Consider the following 18,333-nt stretch of genomic DNA (forward strand, 5'->3'; position numbering starts at 1 on the left):
TATTTCTGAGATAAGGATAGCCAACAGGAAAATTGACCTCCTGTAATTTTTTACCTGTTTAATATATTTAACTTTCAAAAAAAAATAAATATACCAACCACTAATTAAAACTTTTGACTTTTCCATTAAAAACTTATATCATTAATTCGATATGTCATAAGAAGGACAAAAATATAAAAATTGAAAAAAAATGATACCCCTAAAAATAAAAATTTGTGGCCCAAAATTAAATTTGCTTACTTAGTGCTAGGGCCGGCCCTGCTCAATAGAGTCACCACTTACCATACCTAGTGAGTGTCCATATTTTGTCTTATATGGTGGTCCCAAAGTATTTCTTGGTGGCCTCTGGTTCTTCTTAATCGAACCATCAAACGGACCTATTGATTTTTGTGAACCAAAAAGGCAGCATCATGCGGTGTAGTAACATAAGTAAAATATTACCGGGGTCTCTGAAACAAATCCACACACCAGTCCGAAAGTAAAGAGAGAAGAAGAAAAGAAACACACAGCTGAACTGAGCTGAGAAATCCCATTGTGTTTCAAATTTGGAGCTCCACCACCACCGAGTTCACAATAAACCCCCCACACCGATCCATTAAATTCCTCGTCTCATTAGCAATGGAAGGTGTAGGTGCTCGACTCGGAAGGTCTTCAACTCGTTATGGACCTGCAACTGTATTCAGTGGACCAGTAAGAAAATGGAAGAAGAATTGGGTACACGTGTCTCCATCAAATTCTTCAAATCACCATGCTCAATCAAATGGTAGTAACGGTAATAATAACGGTTCACATCTTCTTCTCTACAAATGGACATCAGATAAGAGTTCTTCAGGGAAGGATGATAACAATGGCGTCACTACACCCGAACAGACTCCTCCCAAGAAAATTCGATATATCCCGGTAAGGATCATGCTCCATTAGTCATTCATTATGGTTATGGTCTCTTGATTTGATTTGATTAGGTTTAGGTTTAGGTTTTTGGTTGTTTGTTTTTGTTTCTAGGTTTTGTACTTTTAGGGTATTTGTTAGGGTTTGGAGGAGTGTGTTAAATTGGTCTGGGAGTGATAGATTTTGTGAATTCTTGATTTGAGATCTCTGCATGTTGTTTCTTTAGTTGGATTAGGGTTCTATAGGAATGGATGCTATAGCAAACCCAAGCTTTCTACATAGAGAGTGAGTGGAGGGTTTGGGTGCTGCGTATTACAGATTTATGTAATTTCAGTTCTTGGGTGTCGAAGTGGCTATTGTAGCTGAGCATATCTCTTTGTTAATCATTATTTTTGTTATTAGTGAATTTGTGATATAGTAAAGCAAAAAGTACTCAGATTAGAATTACTTGTTCTTGCTTATGGAAGAAATTTGAGATTTTAGCTGAAGTTGGAATTTTGGGTTTTGGACAATGGCTTTAATTTTGCTAGACCTAAGTAGGAAAACGCTAGTTTTGTGATGTCAATTCAAAGGCTTTCGGCACTCTAGCCTCATAATTTACTTAGGATCGACAAACTGTGTACATCTGAAGTGTATGTTACTAGATTCCAAGGAGATTCAGTTTGGACTGTGAAATTTGGAGGCATTAAGAATGCTTAAAACTTTAAGTAGGTGAAAAGTCATTTTGTAAATCAATCCTTGGTTTATTCTTATATTGGAAATTTGAAAGTGTTATATGTATATGTCAGACAATTGGGAAGGGGTTAACATTTAGTACTCTGGGACATTCAAGTTTAGCAGTGAGCACCGAGGCCCTATGATGCAGGGGCATAACCCTGTTTGGTATTTAAGGCTAGTCTTTGGTGATGAACTCGGTGCTCACCCTTTTCTCATACATTCTTTTAATCAATTTTGTACATTTGAAACAGTGAATAAAACATTTCCTGGCCTTTTGTTTTTGGTCATTCGTATAGAAGGTTGTGTTAACAAGAGGAAAAGGACAAGTGAAGAAAAGCTGGTCAAGGGACCTACAAATCTTTTCAACCTAAATTTGACTTAGAACCTATGTTGTAAAAGGCGCACGAGTCATGCACATGGCGCCTAGACAATAAAATGCTCAAGGCGCCAAAGTGAGAGCAAATTTTTTTGTTTTCTAATTTTTCAGTACATAGTTCAGACTTTGATAAGCATGTATGAAAAGCCTACTTTACTAGCAAGGTCTGATTTCATCGATTTAGGAACAGGGGAAACAAAGTAACTAAAACAACTTAGCAGATTACGTAGTAAATGCTTAGCTGTTCTCAATGACCAAATAGTTTGGTTTAGCCGCAGCCAGAATAAGCTGCATTTCTTATCCTTGCACCCATTGAAGACTTTTTGTTTCTTGTGAAGCACCATTTTTTCTGAAGGGAGGGTTTACATAACCTTTTTTATTTTGAGACTTGTTTTCTAGAGGAAATTTGGCCCAATCCCTCTAATTGCGTGAAAGTAGCCTTCCCTTTAAAGTAATAGTACAATTTGTGTGTTGATGTTATTAGAACAGTGGACACAAGTCATGATTTATGCTTCGTGACTGGATGCAGATTTCTGTATTAGAGGAGCAGAGAAGGGAGGCTGCTGAAGAGGCCGAAGATGAAGCTAAACTTAAAGAAGCTGAAGCAACAGCAAGGGGAGCATCCAAGAGTGATGGTTCTGAAGGAAAACCGGACATCAATGATATTCCAGAAGAAGAAACTCAGGTTTGTTTCCGATACTGCCCATCCACGTCTTCTCTCTCTCTTTCTCTCTGCGTTATTTATATATATTTTTAATTTTTTTCAATCCACTGCCTCAAAATATACATTGGCGGTTGATACTCGAGCATTTATTTCCTTCAAAATATACATTGGCGGTTCTTCTATCTTCCTCCTGTGCAAGTTTCTCTATAATCTTCATCCCGGAAAGGGGAAGTATATGCTGTTGTAACTTGCAACTCCTAGCAAATCAAAAATAAAGAAATCTATTGAAGCCTCTTCATGATGTTTTTTTACTATTTAATTTAATTATACATTCATTGCCATCATCATTGAAGTGAGTATTTTAATAGCAGTACATTTTTCAGGATATGGACGAGGATGAAGCAGCTCTACCAGAATCAAATGAGACTAGCTTAGATTTGAATTTGGGGTTGAAGGCTCATGATGGTGACCGTGCTCCCAGTTCCAAAACAGAGGCCCAGTTGGAAAGAGCGAACTCTGGTGGAACATCCAGATAAGGCAAAGTCTGTTGCTTGGTTGAACTAGAATTACTCACATCTAAGACTCGTAATTTATGTATTATGTTATGGCGAGAATTGTTTCCTCTTAGTTGAGAAATCTTGCAGTAAAATGTACGGCTTCACTAATGAATTTAGCAGTAAAACAGAACCAATTTCTCCAAACACTTTAAACAGAAGAGTTAAGGAGGAGTACTTTGATTTCTGTATTCACATATGCTTGTATTTCATACTGACAGAACATATCCTGTTTTACTAGTAAAAAAAATGATGACACAATATTAATATGAACCCAGTTTCTCATGATGAAAGCATAATTTATTCATATGAATCCAGTCAATGATGCCATCGGAACCATTTCTCTCCCTCACAAGATTATACAAAAATTCAGGAAGCCTGTAATCAGTCCCCCACCCAAAGCTTTAACCGTTTCACTGTCGGCCTAATTTTCTTCACCATCCAACGCTTCAGTAACCCCAACTTCAGCCGGTCGAAGGACGCGATCATGTAGCGTGTAACCAGACTGCAACAATCCGACAAACACGTGAGATTATTTACATGATTTGACCAAGTCTGATCCATTAACCAATCAGTTTCATTCTCTGAGTATTAAGTGGTTCGACAATTTGCAGTATCTCCTCAATTTGAGAAGACCCTGTAAACTGTGAGAGGCTATTGAACAAGCACAAGTAAAACATGGTTTTATCATCATACTTTGAGGTTACTACCTTGACAACTGCAGCAACAATGCCAGCCGGCTTAGAACCATCAGGAATTTGGAACAAAGCATGGTGCCTGTTTGGATCAAATTGCTCATTCATAGGATCAAATTTCTCCACTCCATACTTCTTAAATACCTGAAAGAACCAGCACTCATGCCAAATATTCCACAATATTAGAAAAGATCTCCACGTATATATCAACAAAGGTTATGAAACACTGTTCATAAGTGGTCTAGATATTTGCTTTGTTCTGCTTCATTAGTTTTCTGATTATATAATCGGTACTCTATTAAAGCACCAGTGACTAGGGACCAAATATGACAAATGAAAATATGCTTGGTTCAATAGGAAGAATGCTTCTACAGCTTCCTAAACACAGGGACACAGAAGCAGCAAGTCCATGTTTGTCTATGAAAATTTTATTAACAGGAACAAAATAGTTTACTGCGATGTGTAGTATATATGCAGGGTGACCAAAAGCTCAAGCACGGGTCGGACAGTCAGGAAAGAGAATGTAAGATGTATCAAAAAGGCAGTGATCTCCACTGGCAACCAAAAGAGTGAGAAAATACCAGCAATATGCAGACAACAACCACACAAATCAAATTCAGTAAAGAAAAGAGTGCTAATAAACCTAAGAGGCAGAAACATAGCTGACAGATCTATTGCATAGTATAAGATAACCTAAACAAGAAAGTGCAAAACCTGATAACAGATCTACAGTGGATGTTTATGGAACCCAGAACATTAATCGATTGGGACATGCATGGCTATCTCAGAAGTTGAATGTAAACGAATATTACCTCAGCGAGCTGCTTCTCTGTCATTTCAACACCTTCTAGAAGAGTTTTTAGAAGTGGAACAGCTCCAGAAGCGTCTTCTGAGGTGTCAATCTTAGCAAAGCTTGCCTTCACAACTGAAGAAGCTCTCCCCAAATTATCAGCGACATCTAATAGGCCTTTTGCAAAGCTCTGAGCCAATTCAATTCAACAAAAGCTTTAGATACTCTGACAATGAAAACTGCCGAGCATTTGCAGAAAAAGAACCTCTACAGAATGAACAAATTAATTGGAAATGCTCAGAGAATACCTGAATGGCAAATTTTTTTGAGCTCTCTGCTTGTCGTTTTGTTCTCTCCATGACATATTCTATTTCTGCATAGCTTCGCAGAAATTTATCTTTCATAGCGTCATACTCTTTAGTCTGCAGCATTAGCATCTCTTCTTTCTCTGCAACGAGCTTCACCAGATCATCCCTGGTTAGGTCCTCCATATCTAAGCCAAGAATGCAGTTTGTCAAAATCTTTTCTCTTCCTGAACACGGGACATTGGAAATTCGAATTTAGGATCGTTACCTTCACTTTCAGATTGCTCTGCTTCATTGGCTTTTGTTTGCTGTGCATTTCCATCATCTCCATTAGCTTTTGTCTCAGCCTTACCTTCGCTGTTCACAGACTGGTTGGTCTCCTTATCAGATTGTTCAGGGGATGCAGAAGATGAATACCAAAACAGTTGCGAGCTGCTGCAGGGATTGAGGGTTGATTCCCGCAGTCCAGTCACCTGGAAGGCAGCTAACTGCATTGAAAACATGCTTTAGTAAATTAAAACGAGAGCATTTTAATGCAGAAAAACAAACAATATGCATAACAAAGAAGCAGTGTTCTCAAGTAGCAGTAGGCCAGTACACAATCCACTTGACATATAATATATGCATCAACGGCAAAACCTAGCAATTAGAAAAGCCTGTTATATACAATAAACATTCTCAAAGAAGAGAAGAAAGCTAGTAACTAACAACCAACTGTGCATCTCCTACATGAGAACGACAACAATTACCACCAACCCACACCCAAGGCTGGCTTATACGAATGCTTTTCCATACTTCATCGTGAGACATCATCTTTATAATTTTAAAACCCAAAACATTAGAGTTTAGACAACACATTTTAAGTACTTTAATTCAAGGGACCTTGGTTCCTATTGATGCTAAAGTCTACATAGGGCAAAGATTGAGGTAACACTAGACTGCAGCAGATTGAACAAAATTTACATCAAATTTAACACTTGCAGAAATCCTAATTAGCAATTCCCAGGCACCCAGTAACTCATATTCACTGATCAAAATCAGCAGATTCAGCACCAAAACAAATACAAAACAAACCACCATTTTCTTCCCATAACAAAAAAAACTCAAAGGGCTACAGTAAGAGACCAAACCAAACCAAAACAGATAAATATTAATATCAGCTAACATTCTATTCAGGACCCCCAAAAGGCAGGATGGGTTTGAACAGAAAAACCCCAATTAAACCCCAAGCTCAGAACAACAAACAAAAAAAAATAATTAAAGCTTTACTTTAGTAGATATACCTGGTTGATGTATTTATTAGATGAACGAAGAGTATGGATATCATTAGACAGAACCTTCGGAAGCTGTTGTCGTCCAGAAGAACCCAAATTTCTGCAGCTATTGAAACTGCTCCTGGAGATTCGAGATAAAACCCTAGAAACAAACATATCTGATGAAAAATGAAAAACCTTTTTTTAATCTCTAATTAATCTACAGTTGTTGATTGATTTATAAAGATATATATCGTGGACTGGCGGAGAAGAAATATAGAAAATCACTGCTTGGAGAAGAAGAAAGAAAGAAAGAATAGGTATTTCTGTGTGCTCCAGTAAACAGGAGAAGAATAGAAGGCGAAAATTTTCATATAGACATTTTTACCCCTATGAGTCGGCAGTGTGGACTCCTCTCGAATCAGACGATTTGAGGCCTTGGGGGTCATTTAACTCGTTCTCCAATCTTGGAGGTCTTTACTCTTTACTTGCTTTTATTGTTGAAGTAAAAAAGCAAAGGCCTCCAAAAAGCTTCCCCAGAATCTAAGAACCCTAAATTGAAGCCGACTGTGTAGAGAAGGAGAACTAGCTGAAGAGTTTGAGCTTTAATTTATCTTGTTAAGAGGTTAGTGTTTCGATTTTTGCCTCTTCGTATTGATACTAGTGTTAGGATTTATGGGTTTTAGGCTTATAGCTTGTTTTTGATGTTTCAATTGCTACCTGTACATGCATGAATCTATGTCTTTCATTTTCCTTGGGGTGTTTAGGAGGATTTTAGTCTGATCATGTTACTCATATCCACTTTCATTGTCAAGGAATATTGAAATTATCTTACTCTTAGTTTTTCTGAAATACCCCATTAGTGATTTGAGCAAATTGATTTTAGTTAGGTTTTCACTAGTAAAGCTAATCTAAGTGTCACTGGGTTTTGATTGATCATTGTTGATGAGGAAAGTTTTAGAGTTTTAAACAGAAATGGGTAGCTCTGTGTCGACCACCTATCCAATAGAGAACATGTAGTTGTGAGGTGAAGGTAGGGCAATGTCTGAATCTATTCCCTATGGCTGAGGCATGCTTTTTTTTTTGTCTTGTCTTAATCTTGATGATGAGCTCTGTGAACTACTAACGCAATATCGATGGGATTTTTAATCAAAAATCTGGGTGACACTATAGCTAATTGAACTTTTGATGCATTTCAACAGATTGACTATACTTGTGTTGATTAAGAGGTATGATGATGGAAATAGAGGACTAAACTTTTAACAAGCCCGAAAAGGCTAGGGTCTACTCTTACTTGATCTAGCTGTGGGATTGCGTGAGAAAAATTCCAGGTAATTTTTTGATTACTAAACACGGAAAATCTACACGGGACAAGATTAAAATATCAAGAGGGTGTATCCTGACCCTGTTATTGACACACTGTTGCATAGAAGTATTATATAACCAAATGGTGGAACTTCAACCACATACCAAGAGAAAGCCGAGTTAATCAAATGTTCACTCACTAGGAAGATCTAGTATTAAGCTTTAGAAATCTATTGCATAACTGAGTGAGCTCAAAATGTGAATTGGTGATAATGACTTTAGTTACTTAAGTTTTTTGGTTTTAGCTTGCTTTTTAATGTTAGTAATCTACAACTATGATGTCCCAACTACAGTGACATGGATAAGTGTTATTTTTAACGAATCCAGATGTTAGTTCCCCCTTTATCTGTTGATTTCGATGGATTCTTCTTTTTTAGTTGTTTTCGTAGTGATTTCTCAAGTTTGGTTGTTTTAATTAGTGGTCGTTTGCTTAAATGAAAACTTTAAAATTTTCAAGGATTATGCTTTGTTTATTAGAAATATAGTAATGTTAATATCTATCTATCTAACATAGAGTGAACAGGTACTTTCTTCCATCATCCCATTTGGGTGGGGAACATTTTGGTGTCGGTTCAAACTCACTTAACTACCCCAGACTAAAAATATTATTGCAATTTTTATAAACTGAGGAACTTAGTAAACCCTGGACAACTGTAAAATATGGTCTAAGATCAGATCAAATCCCAACATTCACAACTTTTAAGCTTTCTTCCTAATTAAAGAAACACATTTTCTCTTCTCTTGGTACACACGCTGAAGACGAAGACCATCTTCTACTTTCATTTCCGTTATGAATCTTTGTTAGAGGTTTCTCTTAGGTATGTTTCCACAATTTCTCCTGTAAATTTTGTATTGCCATTTTCTTCATTTCAGTAGTAGTTACATGACTGAAACCCTAATCGTAGCCATATGACTGAAACTAATCTGTACAATTTCTCAATCAATCTTTTGGATTACATGTTCTCAATTTGGATTTAGTTACGGAATTTGGGATATGGGCTTTGATCCAATTTTGGATTTTTTTTTTCCTTAAATCTCTGTGAGTTGCTAATAGACATTGGAATTAAGTGAATTTCTTGATTGTCTAAAAGACGGAGTGAGAAAAAATTTAGGTTTTCTAAATCATTGGTTGCTCCTCTAAGAGAGTTGATATTGTAGTGGAAGTTGTGGGTGGTAGTTTTAAGGGGATAACAGTGAGGTTGTTATTAAAGGCAACATCAAGAGAGATTGCAGTACCGTCTCCATTTTTATCGGATTGGGTTTCAGAAGAAGCCATTAGTTAGTGATGAATAAAATAATAGTCAATCATCAGAGACAGGCAACAATGGAGAATGTGGTGGTTATGTTAGAAGTACCACCCATCCTTAGGATCATCACGGTTTTCACGAGATTAAATATAAAGAAGGATAGATATTAGGTGGGGTTTCTGTTATAACTTCTTATCAGGGTTTGATTATGGTAAATGGCATAGTCGAATGATTTATTAATATTTTTTATTTCGGGGTTGAATGTAAACCAAAACAAAAGCATTGATTCATGGTTTAGGGATAAGATGAGAAAAAAACTCTTTGGTCGATTTCTGTAGCGAGTTGAGATAGTCACTTTAGTCTCTGCTCATTATTTTGCGACTTGCATGAAGTTTCCTTAGAGGGTTGAGATGGTATTTTTAATCTATGGTTTAGTGTTTGCTTATTCAATAAAGATGATGAACGAAGTTGTACCTTTCTGGGGAATTTCTGATTCAAGACTACAACATTTTATGAATGGGTAATGTGTAAACACCAGCCATTCTTATCTGATTTGGAAGAATTAAGTATCTAAAATAGTGTCCTTTAAAGTGTGATTGTTTGCTAAGATTTTTGTTGGTGATCTGAGACTGAGGTTATTGTAATTTTTGGTGACATTTCTCTCATTTCTAAGGCCATGCAGTTGCAGTACCACTTCCATTATTACGAGAACACGGTATTGAAGTTTATCTGATTGGTGATTAGGGTAGAATACACATTAAAACTTTCTATGTTTGATTGTTAGGGTAGGATACACATTTATCTGAAATTAAAGCAAACACTGAGTTACGTTAATTTAAAAATTACCTAAGAACTGGTTTTATTATTTAACCTTGTGTCTATTGTATGGAGTGTTCTATTTATTACTTTTATTGCCAAATGTGCAGATATTTTGGGAGATTAATCAGATTTAAAAGCAAGTCAATGGCTTCACAATTCGGTCCTCGAACAAATTCCGCAAACTCAATGGATTCACAGGGTCAAAATACATCTTTGCAGAGACTTCATCACGTTGAGAAGGTACTAGAAGATTTTGAAGCACAAAATTTGGTTTCATTTAAGTTATATATCATGAGAATGAACTCTTAAATTGTGGAATGATGTTGCAGAGAGTAGTTAGAGTTTTGGAGCTTGCTGGAGGTGTAATGGATGAGTTGTCGAACCCTACTGGTCCTAGAGTAGAGGTTGTTAACAACCACTGTCGTGAGTTCATGCAATCGATAAAGGTCATTTTGATTTATCTGATCTTTCTTTCACGGATGTTTAGTTCCACTTTTGATGTTATAATTGATCAATCTTGAGAGTTTTGTGTGCGAAAATGTTCCACATTATTTTGCAAGTAACTTTGGTTGGGAACCATAGCTGTGCTGTTAGTAATCTTTATCTTCTTTGAGTGTATTTTGCTTTGTGAACTTCAGACATTCAGACCTTAGGCCCCAATCCCAGAAGTCTTTTAAATTTGCACACACTGCACCATGCACAAGGATGAATCCTTAGATGTGCCGAGAATGGAAATCTGTTGATTTGGTTGATCTTCAGTTAGGTTGAAGAGAACTTGGAAACATAAGTTGGTGATTCTAGAAGTATATAATGTTTCTGCAATTAGTTTACTTGGCCGATGAAAGGTTTTGCTGGAAGTGTGTTTTTTTTTGTAAAAATCAATGCATTAAATCTCGATGTGTTTGGAAATGTACAATGCTATTGTTTCTAAGCAGCCACCACATGGTGTTCCTTATTTTTGTTGGACTTCTTAATGGCTAATGCATGGATGCCTCATGTCTATTCTAAGGTTGATAGCTCTGTTTTCATTCCACAATTGAAGAGTTCCTCGGCAGCCACTTGTGATGGGAAAGAAAATTTTGACTGAAGTTCTCTAGTTAGGTTAGCATATTTTTATTTAGAAAGCTTGTGAAGGTTCTCAAGTGTAGGCAGGTTTATACCAAGTCAATTGTATCAGAAGATTCATGATTAGCTAGATGGTGAACAGGTGATGAACAAGCTGATTATCAATATTCTGGGCGCCGTTTAATTATTTTTTACATCTTCTATTGACGTATTCAGCATATTATGGAAATCTTACATCTGTAAAAACTGTTGCATTTCTCTGTTTTCAGAAGGTAGAAATCCTTGGTTCACCTTTTAGTTACTTAGTATGCTTTACTATCCTCTGGTTGGGAATGGAGTTAACAGCAATATGTTGCAATTTAGTTTTATCTGCCAAGGTTAGAAACCAACTTCAAAAACAAAACGGTGCTAGGATGGCCACCCAGCCTCCAGCGGCCAATATAGACAAATAATCTGTAGAACAGGAATTCTTTTGATAGTCTGAATCTACCAAATACATGCCAATCTGCAAAGTCTACAGGTCATTGATGTTTAGTTTCTGCTATTATTTTCAGTAAATAGATATTGTAGAAAATTACTTCTCCTATTCTTCCATTTAGACATTTACATTTTGGAAGTTGGAATCTTAATCATGTTGCATGAAGAGTGCTCATCTGCTTGTCTTTCTTGTTCGTTTTTGTAGTTCTCTAGCTGTTAAGAACACTTTATCCCGTTTGTGTCTACTGGGGTATGCTAGATTATCTGAAATAAAAAGCAACTTCAGAGTTGTGGCTAGACATAATGAGCTGAACACTCTTATTTGAACAAGAAATGCTCTTTAAATCCTTGCAGGAAATCCTCTTTTTCGACTTTAAGGCATTATTCTGCAGGACCCAATTTTTGATTATTTTGCATATTTTTCAAACAGGACATTCAAGTGACCCTGCGGGAAGAAATCAAAAGTGCTTGCGAGTACCGTCCCTTCGAGAAATGTGATTACAGTTCGAGAATATCCAACGAGATTTGCTGCAAGAAGCTGGAGTACGTAATGAAGCAGTTGGACGACATGAAGCAAAGTATAGAACGATATGATAGTTCAGTCTGACTTCATTTATGTAAAAACTAGAGATAACATGTGCCGTAACGGCACTCGCTGCAACATTTAATCCGTAGTTGGTGAAGCCTAAGGCAATCAAAATCACCCATAACATTAGTTGTATCACACGGCTTGTGTGCTTTTTAATCCGTTCTCTTTGATTGAACAAAAAATAAATAAATGTTAACCAAAAAGTGAAAATGGGCAATGTGATATTTAATTATTGATGGTAAATATTCCCTCCGTCCCACTATTAGATGACCTATTTGGTTTATAATCTTGTCCCACTATTAGTTGACCTATCTCATTAAACAAGAGGATATTTCTAAAATTATCCTTTTGATTGATTATCGTTATCATAAGAAATATGTATAATTTGATATCCATGTTTATATTCGTTACGTAGGTGTTTTAAAATGATTTTCAATGGTACAAAGTTTACGAAAATCTATGGTTACGAAAACCTATGGTATAGTCTGAAAGAGAAATGATTTCTAAATTTTACAAGTTATGATCCACAAAGGTATAATTGTAAAAAATACCTAAAAACACTCATTTGATTCCCTGTCTTAAGCATTGTGCAAAGTTCAACTAGGTCATCTAATTGTGAGACGGAGGGGGTATACAACAGCTAGAGTTAAGAACGATGCCTATAACAGAAAGTCTATACGTATTCGTAGAAGACACGATTTTCTAAGCTCAATAGGCATCATTTCGGTTAGGCTTCCATTAGTTGGTTGAGATCCAAGGAGAATATCGTAGACCACGAAAGGTTTGTCTAAAGAGAGGAGAGTGTTGCAGAGGGGATGAGACTTAACCTCATGAAATAAATTACCATGAAGGACACTCAACCTTATTGTCAGAATTTTTGAAAAAAGGACCCCCAAATGGCGCCAATCACTGCCAGAAGTTGGTTGATTGTCCGCTGCCAGAATATACTTCTGACCACCACGAAGCATTTGTGGGAATACAATCATCGTCTAAACTTTGCTGTTCTTAGATGTCTACAAGTTTCTGTTCTTTCTAAAGTGAATTTCACTTTTTTCACCATACAAAGCCTTCTGCGGATTCCTGGATTTTTTTTGTGTCATACGAATATACATAAACCATAAGAATTACCCCAGCGGTTGCTTGCTACATGTATATATACAAGATTCTCAAACGTTATTTTGGGTTGCCCAAGTACAGACTACAAGGGACAATGAAACATCCTTCTGCCTCTGATAATATATGACTTTCTTTCTTTACATAATGTCAGGCCAAACAGTATTCAACATGAATGAGTCAATCTTAGACCTGAGGTGATTTGATTGACTGTATGCAGTCTGGAACTTGGAGATGGATCAGCTATTTACAATGGCGTTCTGCCTGCTTAATGTTTATGCTAGAAGAAAAGAGTACTATATGGTGATGCAAACTCCTTTACTGAATTTATCTGAATGCATCAAAACATAAAAAGTACTGATTTCAACCTTCCAGCATACTGTGTCGAGAAACAAGATGAGCAGCTTTCAAGCTTCTTTTTTATCCCATGCTTCTTCTCCTTCAGCTTCTGAGAGTATATCTGAAAGAAGAGTCACAATTTTTGCTATATGAGGTCTTTTGGTAGCATCTTCTTGGATACACATTTCAGCGACAGTAAGAGCTTCAGCAAGTCCATCTCCTGGATAGCATCCTCCCAAGACTGGGTCAGCAATCTGTGAGAAGTTTTTAGTGTCAAGAAATGGTCGTGCCTGCAAAGTTAAGAAGGCGATACGTTAAGGAAATGCACAAGAACAAACATGTGTTCCACTTTTTAAAGATTTGAAATATGAAATAATGGACAAAGGGTAAGAAAAGTTGCCCATAAAACGATACTGCGCTCCCGAGAAGCCAGGTTTTTTTGAATTGCCTTCCGCCCAGTGATCAACTCGAGGAAAACAACACCAAATCTATAGATATCACATTCCCTAGTGAGCATGCCGGTCATAACGTGCTCTGGCGGACCATAACCTAATGTGCCCATCACCTTTCCAGAAGCACCGCGGCAATTCCAAGCAGGACCAGGTTTTGCAGTACTAAAATTGGACAGCTTTGGATTAAATTTTTCATCGAGTAAAATATTAGATGGTTTAAGGTCTCCATAGATTATAGGAGGATCCTTTTGATCATGCAAATATTTTAAAGCCTTGGCAACACCCTCTGCTATCTTCATCCTGGTATTCCAGTCTAGAGGCTTCTTGCTGATTTCATGCTCTAACAACCCAGAAGATCAAGTTAGTTAATATAATTGTTTTACCATGTCATCATGCATAAGATGGTGATAAACCTAACCATATAAATGATGATCCAGCGACTGTGACGGCATGAACTCATAAACGATAAATAGAACGTCCCCTTTATCATGGTAGCCAATCAGCTTGACGATGTTAGAATGCTCAAGTCCGCTGAGCATTTGAATCTCAGCTCGAAATTCTGCACGTCCTTGTTGGGTATTTTCCGTAAGCTTTTTCACAGCAATTTTCTAAAAAGGCAGTTTACCATCAATCATGTATGTACTACATATTCTCTTATCTTATTTTTCTTACGAATATAATATAAATTCGCAATTAAGAGGTGGCGAGGACTCACCTGGCCGTCTTCGAGAATACCCTTATACACACGTCCCAATTTTCCTTCCCCTAAAAAATGCTCTTGATTGAAGTTATCAGTGGCGGCAATTAGCTCTCTTAATTTGAGTTTACGAGCATTGGCAACAACATATTGAGGAGGTTCGGGTTGGCCTGCCCTAACACCTTGAGTTTCTGAAAGCAAAATATATACACAGGAAACATCGTAAGATTTTAACCATTCTATTGTTGATGATTAGCTGCTCCTTAACTATGAATCTTGTCAGAGAACAAGTTTTCCACACAAAAACACGGACTTATTCCCCTTGATTACCCATGATTTAATTGAGAAAATAAGAACAAAAGACGTTAATGGACAACCCTTCTACAAAGTATACTTACAACCAAACCACAAAGTCATCACAGAAACATAAGCGTAATTTTTTTTCTAACTACCCTTAAACCAAAATTTTCAAACAATATTAAAAACCCATTTCAAGATTTCTACAAGCTCAATTTTGTTATAATCATCATTTAATTTACAAATAAAAACTACTTCGACGTAATTATACAAAGCAAGTCCCCAGATCTTGAAAAAACCTAAAATACCAAGAAGACGGAAAATCTTCTATCGAAAGAGGCCAATACGAGAACAAAGGTATACGACAGATCAAGACTGAAAAATTAGAGAAATATCGCAACCATTTAAACTACGAATATACAAGATAGAGCACCTGTACCATCTTCTCTGTCTGAAGATTCGCCTTTGCTCGACGTAACACAGGAGCAGCACCTAGCCATAACCAGAAAAAAAGAAGCCAAATGAAATTGGGGGAAGTTAACCTAACCTTTTAAGTCTCAAAAAAGAAATTGGGGGAAGAAGATTTAGACCGCTTCTGGCTTAAAAACAGTCGCGTGACCGAAAACTACTTTTCTTTGTCTTGCCTATTCCCATGTACATGCCAAAAAAAAAAAAATCTGGTTTGGCATACCAAGTGGCATGGCAAACAAATTGTGTCACTATGAAAAAATTACTGAGCGACGGACTTTCTAGCTGGCGATATTATATGAGTATCGCTGGCGTCATACTTCCCAACGCGCGATGCAAACAATACCGCTGACGATAGTAAGATTATCGATCAGTAGATATTCTGCAACGGTTATTTCCCCCTGCCAATTCCTATATATACGCCTTTGTATTTCTCCAGATTACTCACACATACTTCTACATATATTTCACCAATTTCTTTTTCTATATTCTCAATTTTAAATTTAATTTTTGGTATCAATGGCGAGATCCAATGAAGAGAAGAATGTTATTATGAATCAGTTTAGATTACAGCAAGAAATGCATCGAAGGAGGTTGCAAGAACTTGACGATGAGGAAGATGAAGATAATAAACTAATCGACACTTTGATGCTTGTACATACGTGCCAAATACCTCGAGTACCAGAGCCTAAATAAAATATATGTATCGAGGGAGGGAATTTTACCATCAAAAGCGGATGCACGATTATTTTCTTCCCAATTGTGCGTACTCTGATCAAACTTTTCAAGGTCGATTCTGCATGCCTCGTCATATGATGAAAAAGATTATTGAAGAGCTTTGTCGAGTAGAACCTCAATTTAATTATCAGTTTGACGCACTGAATATTAGAGGTCATAGTCTTGAACAAAAAGTTACTTCGGCTTTAAGGATTCTAGGTTATGGCACTCCAGCGGGTGCGAACGATGAGTACCTTTGTACGGGTAAAAAAACTTCATTCACTTATATTTCATTATTTTGTGAAGTAATGATTAATCATTTTGGTCCAACATATTTATGAAAACCGACCGATGAAGGTGTTAGACAAACATTGAGGGAGAATAAGGAAAGGGGATTCCCAGGAATGCTAGGTAGTCTCGATTGTATGCATTGGGAATGGAAATGATGCCCTGTTTATTGGACCGGTCAATATAATGATCATTATCCAAAACCAACAGTTATCTTTGAAGCTGCTTCTTCTTATGATTGTTGGATATGGCATGGTTTTTTTGGCCATCCTAGTTCACAAAATGATATTAATGTTTTGCACAAGTCGCCTCTATTTGAAGATCTGAAGTATGGAATTTGTCCCCAAGTCCATTTCATGATCAACAACCATCATCACACTCATGACTATTATCTTGCGGATGGTATCTACCCAAAATGGTCCACCTTGGTTCAATGCCACCGTCAGCCTCCTGCCGGTGCATTGGGTCGTTCCTACCGGCATTTTAACAATGCCCAAATGGCATTGAGAAAGGATGTGAAACGCGCTTTTGGAATTTTGAAGAGGAAGTTCGCTATCATTTGTGGCCCATATCGTGGATTGAGTCCTCGTGAAATGCACAAGACTATGCTCACTTGCATAATTCTTCATAATATGGTAATTCAGGAAACCCGTCGTAATTCAGAGTGAACTAACTATGAAGATTTGAGGCCGGAGATTCGACCACAAAGAGGCGTCCCTGCAAGGAATTATGGCCAAATGACTAATTACATTCAGAACCAAAATTTGCATGACAGGTTAAGATATGATCTGAGATTGAATCTTTGAGCCGAGCATGAAAGACAACAATTAAGTTATCTATTTTATTAAGTTATTTATTTTATTAAGTTATGTATTTTATTAAGTAAAAGAATTTTATGTAGTTATTTATTTTACTAAGTTATTTATTTTATTTTAAGTTATTTAAATCGTCATTTCAAATTAATCAACTTCAATCTTTCATTTCAAAACTAATATTAAGACTAATACAATAATAACATATCTAATTAAAATGCAATACTTCAAATTAAAACTTAAACTAATAAATCAATCATCTAGAGCTTCTATTTCATCAAACTCATCATCAGTTCCATCCTCATCATCATTGGGCTGGTTGTTAGTAAATCCAGCTTGCTGTTCAATCTGTGCTTGAATCCTGTCAACTCGATTTGCCACACATGTTTTGCTGGGCATTCATAATTGAAGTATTAGCTTGAAGAATTTTATGCTTGTCATAGTCAAGCCCAAATTTTTCTTGAGAAAGACGACTTTTCTTACACTCCTTGTTTTGAAATTTCCTATCAACTGCTCTTTGCTTCTCGACGGTCTGTTGATGTTCCATAAACTCCGCCATGTTAAATCCAGTCTTGCATTGTTCCTTCTTCTTGAGATAATTTTCTAGACAGTCTTGCATTGTTCCTCCCTGGGAGTTTTCTCTTACCATCATCATAATTATTGAAAACTAAATTGGCATTTGGGTTTCTTGGAGTATTCTGGTGAAGAATTCGATGAACCTGGTAAAAATGGTGAAGAATTTGGTGTTGAGGGAGAAGAATTATATGGAGAAGAATTATCGTGATTGGGATAGATCATTGTATCGTGATTGGGATAGATCATTGCAGATTAGTACAATGATCTCAAATCATCACGTAGATTGGAAAAGAGCGTTACATATTATTGCGGGTTAGTGCAATAATCTGCAACCAATTTGCAGATTAGTTGCAGATCGTTACAGATTATCTTGAGGGGATAGATCATTACAAGCAAGCGCCAGTTGGTCCCTGAAAATACCTTATTGGCAGGTCAGTTCTTCCCCCCAAAAAAGAAAGGGATAAAAAATCGCAAGCAAGGGCGGTAAATCCCTTGTTGGAAGGTATGGTATCCCCCTAATAGAAAGGGAATAGACCATCGCAAGCAAGGGCGGCAAATCCCTTGTTGGCAGGTCAGTTAGTCCCCAAAGAAAATTCAATTCAATTCAATTCGTCGGGGATAGATCTATGCAAGCATGGGCGGTAAATCCCTTGTTGGCAGGTCAATCAGTCCCCAAAAAAGAAAACGACTGGTCGGATACCGATGGTGGCCGGGTCAGAACAGCGGCTCGATGGATTTAGCCTGGGCAGCTGTTCCGGATCGGACATCAT

General features: G+C 36.9%; 4 protein-coding genes across 6 annotated transcripts; 2 read left to right on the plus strand and 2 right to left on the minus strand.

Moving 5' to 3' along the window:
* Window positions 1–499: 499 nt before the first annotated feature.
* On the plus strand, window positions 500–3,394 carry LOC113348518. The gene is made up of 3 exons (XM_026592319.1): window positions 500–900; window positions 2,511–2,666; window positions 3,029–3,394. The coding sequence occupies exons 1-3, from the start codon at window positions 619–621 to the stop codon at window positions 3,179–3,181; spliced, it is 591 nt and encodes a 196-aa protein (XP_026448104.1). The 5' UTR covers window positions 500–618; the 3' UTR covers window positions 3,182–3,394.
* Window positions 3,358–6,571, minus strand: LOC113348516 (grpE protein homolog 1, mitochondrial-like). Its single transcript, XM_026592318.1, has 6 exons — window positions 6,273–6,571; window positions 5,258–5,477; window positions 4,993–5,177; window positions 4,707–4,874; window positions 3,910–4,038; window positions 3,358–3,704 (listed from the first exon to the last, which is right to left on the minus strand). The coding sequence occupies exons 1-6, from the start codon at window positions 6,417–6,419 to the stop codon at window positions 3,624–3,626; spliced, it is 930 nt and encodes a 309-aa protein (XP_026448103.1). The 5' UTR covers window positions 6,420–6,571; the 3' UTR covers window positions 3,358–3,623.
* Window positions 6,572–6,707: 136 nt separating this feature from the next.
* On the plus strand, window positions 6,708–12,047 carry LOC113348519 (mediator of RNA polymerase II transcription subunit 11-like). Of its 2 annotated transcripts, XM_026592320.1 has the most exons (5): window positions 6,709–6,867; window positions 7,445–7,573; window positions 9,781–9,913; window positions 10,003–10,119; window positions 11,646–12,047. In XM_026592320.1, exons 3-5 carry the CDS (start codon window positions 9,818–9,820, stop codon window positions 11,820–11,822), a joined length of 390 nt encoding a protein of 129 aa, XP_026448105.1. In that variant the 5' UTR covers window positions 6,709–6,867; window positions 7,445–7,573; window positions 9,781–9,817; the 3' UTR covers window positions 11,823–12,047. The 2 variants fall into 2 exon arrangements, with proteins under 2 accessions (XP_026448106.1, XP_026448105.1); XM_026592321.1 differs by lacking the exon at window positions 7,445–7,573 and having other exon boundaries at window positions 6,708–6,867.
* An 825-nt stretch (window positions 12,048–12,872) lies between these two features.
* Window positions 12,873–15,280, minus strand: LOC113348520 (receptor-like cytoplasmic kinase 185). 2 transcript variants are annotated; one of them, XM_026592325.1, is made up of 5 exons: window positions 15,142–15,280; window positions 14,424–14,596; window positions 14,127–14,316; window positions 13,657–14,048; window positions 12,873–13,546 (listed from the first exon to the last, which is right to left on the minus strand). In XM_026592325.1, the coding sequence occupies exons 1-5, from the start codon at window positions 15,200–15,202 to the stop codon at window positions 13,325–13,327; spliced, it is 1,038 nt and encodes a 345-aa protein (XP_026448110.1). In that variant the 5' UTR covers window positions 15,203–15,280; the 3' UTR covers window positions 12,873–13,324. The 2 variants fall into 2 exon arrangements, with proteins under 2 accessions (XP_026448110.1, XP_026448109.1); XM_026592324.1 differs by having other exon boundaries at window positions 15,136–15,280.
* Between the last annotated feature and the right edge of the window lie 3,053 nt (window positions 15,281–18,333).

This window comes from Papaver somniferum, chromosome 2 (assembly GCF_003573695.1).
Source record: "Papaver somniferum cultivar HN1 chromosome 2, ASM357369v1, whole genome shotgun sequence".
Taxonomy (NCBI): Eukaryota; Viridiplantae; Streptophyta; class Magnoliopsida; order Ranunculales; family Papaveraceae; genus Papaver; species Papaver somniferum.